The 6283-nt window shown below is 35.1% G+C and overlaps 1 protein-coding gene across 1 annotated transcript; it reads left to right on the top strand.

Moving 5' to 3' along the window:
* Positions 1-3167: 3167 nt before the first annotated feature.
* Positions 3168-3728, top strand: LOC122023139 (ethylene-responsive transcription factor ERF011-like). Its single transcript, XM_042581229.1, has one exon. It carries the CDS (start codon positions 3168-3170, stop codon positions 3726-3728), a length of 561 nt encoding a protein of 186 aa, XP_042437163.1.
* The last annotated feature ends 2555 nt before the right edge of the window (positions 3729-6283 follow it).

Here is a 6283-nt window from a genome sequence, read left to right as displayed (position 1 = left end):
ACAAGTGTTGTACAAGGATTCAAAACCTCATCTTTTAGAATACTTGCTTTTTCATTTAGATCAAATGTCAAAATGCTGCTTGTATTTCTATTTGTGTTCTGCACACAACTATACTCAGAAGACGATGGAATATTTGTTTTAGATAATTCTCCTACATTAGCTCCATGTCTCATGTAAGAATTTTCATCAAGCATATTCCATATCTCAGAGAGAATTTTTTCAGTAATATGATCGTCCCTGATAAAAAAATTTAAAAACTAATTTAGCAAAGTTACATCTACATAATCAAGTGCTGTTGTACATATTAATTTAGCAAAGACCAAATAACGTTAAATATGGTATACATTAGATTTTCATAATTTATCAGTGGTGGTGACAGAATTAGACTAATAGACCTAGGATTTTTGTAATTTTGCATATTTTCAATCACTAGGAAGGGTTGAGCAAGGAAAAAGTATATATACTATAAAAATCTAAGTTTTAACCAAAGATCACGTTGGGCCTAATAAAATCCCATATCAGGCCCACGTTGGACCTGATATGGGATGATATCAGGCCCAACGTCGGCCTAATATAGGATGATATTCGGCCCAACGTAAGCCTAATATGGGATGATATCAGACCCAACATAGACCTAATATAGGATGTTAATCGCTATTGTTCATCTGTTACCTCTTCAATTCGGGTATAATGCTCTACCTCCTCACTCTAAGTAGGTTCAAAGTAATCAACAAGTGTTGTACAAGGATTCAAAACCTCATCTTTTAGAATACTTGCTTCTTCATTTAGATCAAATGTCAAAATGCTGCTTGTATTTCTATTTGTGTTCTGCACACCACTATACTCAGAAGACGATGGAATATTTGTTTTGGATAATTCTCCTACATTAGCTCCATGTCTCATGTAAGAATTTTCATCAAGCATATTCCATATCTCAGAGAGAATTTTTTCAGTAATATGATCGCCCCTGATAAAAAATTTAAAAACTAATTTAGCAAAGTTACATCTACATAATCAAGTGCTGTTGTACATATTAATTTAGCAAAGACCAAATAATGTTAGATATGGTATACATTAGAGTTTTCATAATTTATCAACGATGGTGACAAAATCAGACTGATAGACCTAGGATTTTTGTAATTTTGCATATTTTCAACCACTAGGAAGGGTTGAGCAAGGAAAAAGTATATATACTATAAAATCTAAGTTTTAACCAAAGATCACGTTGGGCCTAATAAAATCCCATATCAGGGCCATGTTGGGCCTGATATGGGATGATATCGAGCCCAACATAGGCCTGATATAGGATGATATCAGGCCTGCATTGAAGTAGAAACTTCTCATAATGTTGGGCAACGACTGAGAGCCATAAATAAGCAATGGATAGCACAATTTAACTCCTTGCAACACCAGAAACTCACAACATGTTAAATGGGTGTAATCAAACATATTTAGGTCGATCAGTGAGTTTTGGTCAAAACCCACTGATGAACCTAGGTTAATTGGATTTATGCAAACTCCATATAACTACGATGGGTTGAGTGATGAGAAGGTATATATGGTATCAAATTAAAATTTTGATCAACGAAGAAAGTGAGCTTGATATGATCGCATATCAGGCCTAACACGATGATACCTACCATATCAACCTAATTTGCATGAGCAACGTCTAGCTGAAATCTAGCATCACATTGGAGTACCTTGCAAACCAATTAAGTGATAAAGTACGCCATATTGCAAGTGTTGTTCAATATTTATTCCCACACATCCAATGACACCATAAATATGATTTTTGTCATCACCCTTTGCTACAAAAGCGATTTTTTTAAACAATATTAAGCTATTTTATAGTAGTAAATTTATACATACATCGATAAATCTTTATCTCTCTTCTTCTACTAATTTCACTCTTGCTGGAAATTTATCATTCAACGTCCAGGATATTAATCACTATTGTCCTTTGAACTCGGTTAGTGCAATCCCGCCGATCATCACGAGGACGTATGACAAGCGGAGGAGATTCATGATCGTTTCGTGTTTATAAGACCAAGAAGAGGAATAGAGCAAGAGATAAGGTGAGAGCATATACATCCGAACCATAAATTCATTTACAATTAAAAAAATAATTTGGATGCTTGGAAAATGATGAATAAGAAGCAACGGTTGGCGAGAGAGTTAAAAGGGGAATTACAATTTTTTAGTACGCCCGTTGGTAAAAAAAACTACGATAAATCTTTTAATCTTTTGATAAATAACATTTTCTACGTACGTTTTTTTTTTTGGTAAAACAACATATAAAAAATTCAACGAAGTTTAAGATCTGAAATATGTTATGAACCAGAATAATAAATAAATAGTAAGTTCTTGACTACAGTCGGTGATCAATCTTGACCTCAAATGAGGACAAAAATAAATAGAATAATAAAAAATTAATTACTCTTTACATAATTTAGAGCTCTGGGTTTCTCGATGGATCATTTTCATTGATTTTGCACGTTTTTTTTTGTCTGTGCTTATCTTTCTAATTTGTTAGAACTAGTGGATGAATAAAGCCTTAAAAATAATTATCTCCTGTAATTTTATTAATTATTTTTAAGATGATTATCTGATTCTATAAAATTTTTCCTAATTAGTCGGTACCTAAATGATAATATGATGTCCTACCGTAACTTTTTTAAAGTGATCCATGCATGGATAAATTATTTATCTTAAAATTTTGGTATTGTTATTTTTGTGTGTTTCCAAAAATTGTTCAATTAAATTCTCTAACAATCATTAATCCTACACAAAAATATTAAAATATGTTATATAATTATTTAATTATAAAATATATTAGTTATGATTCTTAAGTAAATTTTAGTCGAAATGAATCTCTTTGAGATCAATTGTGAAACTTTTTTTATGCTGAAAATTCAGATTAACGAATTTTGTGCTAAAATATGTTTTGGGGAATTGACTAAGAAATGTCATTGATTATAGAAAAACAAAACAAGTGGGTCCAAACTGATTTTTTTTTTGAAAAAAAAAAAAGTCAACTGAAAAAATTCGATTTCAGGATCCCGACTAATAATTTTACACGTACCCTTGTTATATATATATATATATATATATATATATATATATATATATATAGACCACCGCAAGTATGCTCGCTAGATTACGAAAACATGGACAGGGTGGGGGAGACTTCCGGGGAAAGGTCTGGCCAGGCGCCGGCAAAGTATAAGGGGGTGCGGCTGCGGAAGTGGGGCAAGTGGGTGGCGGAGGTGCGGTACCCCAAAAGCCGGAAGCGCCTTTGGCTGGGGTCGTTCCAGTCGCCGGAGATGGCCGCCAGGGCCTACGACGCCGCCATGCTCTGCCTCCGCGGCCGCGCGGAGCAGCACTACTTCAACTTCCCGGACCAGCTGCCGGACATAGAGGCGCCCGAGGGGATGAGCCAGCCCGAGATAAAGGAAAAGGCAGTGAGGTACGCGCAAGAATGGGGGAGGTTATCGCAGGCGCCTGCGCCTGAGAGGAGCGGCGGCGGCGAGGAGGCTGCGAAGAAGGACGGAGGCGGAGAGGGCAACTCAGGGATTCATGAGGTGTTGCCGCCGGATTTTATCTACGGCGATCCATTGGTATTGGACGACGCCCACTGGAACGTAGCCGATCAGGATTACTGGAGAGACGACGGCGGCGATATCGATGGAGATATTTTGGATTCGATCCCACTGTGGAACTTTGACTGACAAATCCCGCGTATTTTTTCAAAGTTTTAAAATTATTTTTTAAAAAATAAAATAAAATGAAAAATATTGATATTTTATACCAAATTTTATAAAAAAAATTAATAATTATTTGCCCATACGATTGATATTTTTCGTGTTTTTTTTCAGAAAGAAACAATAATTGGTTAATCGTGCTATGTATACATATGTCATGGGAAAATATATATCTTTGCGATTCATTTATTGCGGTTACTGAAAAAAAATAATATTGTCTTTTTTATGTTTGTCTTCCTATTTGATAATGTGAAAATATAAATAAATTGAAATATGAATCACGTGTTATTGGATAGTCCGGAATTTTAGAGATTTGTTTAAAAAATGACCTGAAATATTGTCTTTTTATGTTTGTCTTCCTATTTGACAAATGAAATATTGTCATTTGGATGCGTTGCATGGTTGCATACGATCCGTAACTCTCACCATGAAATGAAAAGATAATATATATATATATATATATATATATATATATATATATATATATATATATATATATATATATATATATATATATATTTATATATATATATATATATATATATATATATATATATATACTGTTAGCCTGCGGGACTTCAAAAACGTGTCTGTGCGCGACGCGACGATCTGGCGCTGCAGACGTGAAAAATCACTCTTATTAACAAAAGCAAAAGTCCACGTGAAGCTTCTCTTCGCACAAGCCCCCTCGCACAAGACAGAAGGGTCGAAGCTAGGGCAAGGTGCGCGACTTTTCTTTTCGTTGGCTTCCTTCCTCCTCGCGCTGCTCACCTCCCCTTGGTCGCAACTCCTCCGAAGCGCCCAGATCGTGCCCCTCACCGCCTCGCACGATCTCTCTCGGCACGAAGCTTCCAGATCGACTTTTGCTTTTCGTTGGTTTCCTTCCTCGCGCTGCTCACCTCCCCTCGGCCGCAACTCCTCGAAGCGCCCAGATCGTGCCCCTCGCTGCCTCGCGCGATCTCTCTCAGCAACCCTCTGAAGCGAAGCTAGGGCACGAAGCTTCTAGATCGTGCACCTCGCAACCTCGCGCGACCACGAAGCTTCTATCTCCTGCCCCTGTGCGCGACCACCAACCCCTCTCTGTAAGGCTAAATCATCTTGTATTACTCTCTGTGATATGGGGTAAAACTTGAATGATATGCAGAATTCATGATTTTCTATCTGTGCGCGTCCTTGTTTTTCAAGAAACAAGGACCTATGCCGACTTCATGATTTTCCCTTTTCAGGATAGCAATCACCGATCATGTTACCATTCTGTAGCTGAAATAAATGTCCATTCTTCTTACCCTTTAGCTAAAAATCTTACAAAGCTGACTACAATACCTTTCTGTAGCTGAACTAAATGATCTTGTTTTTATGTATTTCATTTGTTATCTTTGTGTTTAGAGACCCAGCATGCAGTTTATAACTATCTGAATAGCATGTTTAGAGAATTATAAAAGTATATGAGTGATGGCCAGATTGCAAATCCTTGCACCTTATAAGAGTAGGATCCAGATCTTGTCTTCGATTTCTAATGGCACTAGTCTTGTTTATAATTTAACCATTAATAAGTTAAATTGAATTAATTTAATTTTTGTTATTAATAGATTAATATTATATTAATCGGTTATTTGGATATAGCTCTAAAGTTGACATGTCTCATTTGGATTTCAACATTTTTTCTTTGATAACTTATATTATTTTGGTTCTACATTTTATAGGAAACTTGCAAAACTTCGACTCTTGATATCCAATAAATGGCAATCATTTCATTTAAGTTCTAATATATTGTCTTTATAAGATTCTAAATGTTGTTTTAAATATAGGGAAAAACATATGTTGTATTTGTTGGACGTGAACCTGGAATTTATGAAACGTGGGCAGAAGCTTCTGATCATGTTATTCGCTTTAAGGGGGCTATACACAAATCTTTCAAAAGTAGAGAGGAGGCAGAAAAAGCTTTTGAGGCATACTTAGATAAAAAATCTGCACCAATTTCCTTTGCACCAAGTAGAAATGAAATATCATGTACAACTTCAAGTTCAAGGTCAAGTTCAAATTTAGAGAGAAAGCTTTCAAAAACTGAAAAAATTATTAAGTTGAAAGATGCATTGAAAAAGCTGGAACATCAGTTGGATTCTCTTATGATCAGTGATGATAATGATGATGATTAGGCATGTTGTTTCAAGTAGTTATATGAGTTGAATTTTAAACACTAATTTTATTTTGTGTGGTTGCAAGTGTTGTATCGAAATTAAAATGATACTTTAAGCAAAATTGTATTCATGATGTGGTTTGTTGCTATGGTAGAGTTGCTATTGTATTAATGATTTGCATCAAAATATTGTTAATGCTAATAGTTTTAGCGTACTGCCTGTATGCCTGCTTGATGGCTATAATCATCTCTTGCAATTGGAAAATTGTATTATCTAGAAATGATCTTGCAATTGTTTATAATCGTCTTTATAATCGTCTCTTGCAATTGGAAATATTATCTGGAATTGAACTTTAAGATGTATACTGTATAAGAAATTGTATTA

This window comes from Zingiber officinale, chromosome 9B (genome assembly GCF_018446385.1).
Source record: "Zingiber officinale cultivar Zhangliang chromosome 9B, Zo_v1.1, whole genome shotgun sequence".
Lineage (NCBI taxonomy): Eukaryota > Viridiplantae > Streptophyta > Magnoliopsida > Zingiberales > Zingiberaceae > Zingiber > Zingiber officinale.
The sequence above is the reverse complement of the archived record's forward strand: the minus strand, read 5'-3'. Positions and strand labels throughout refer to the sequence as shown.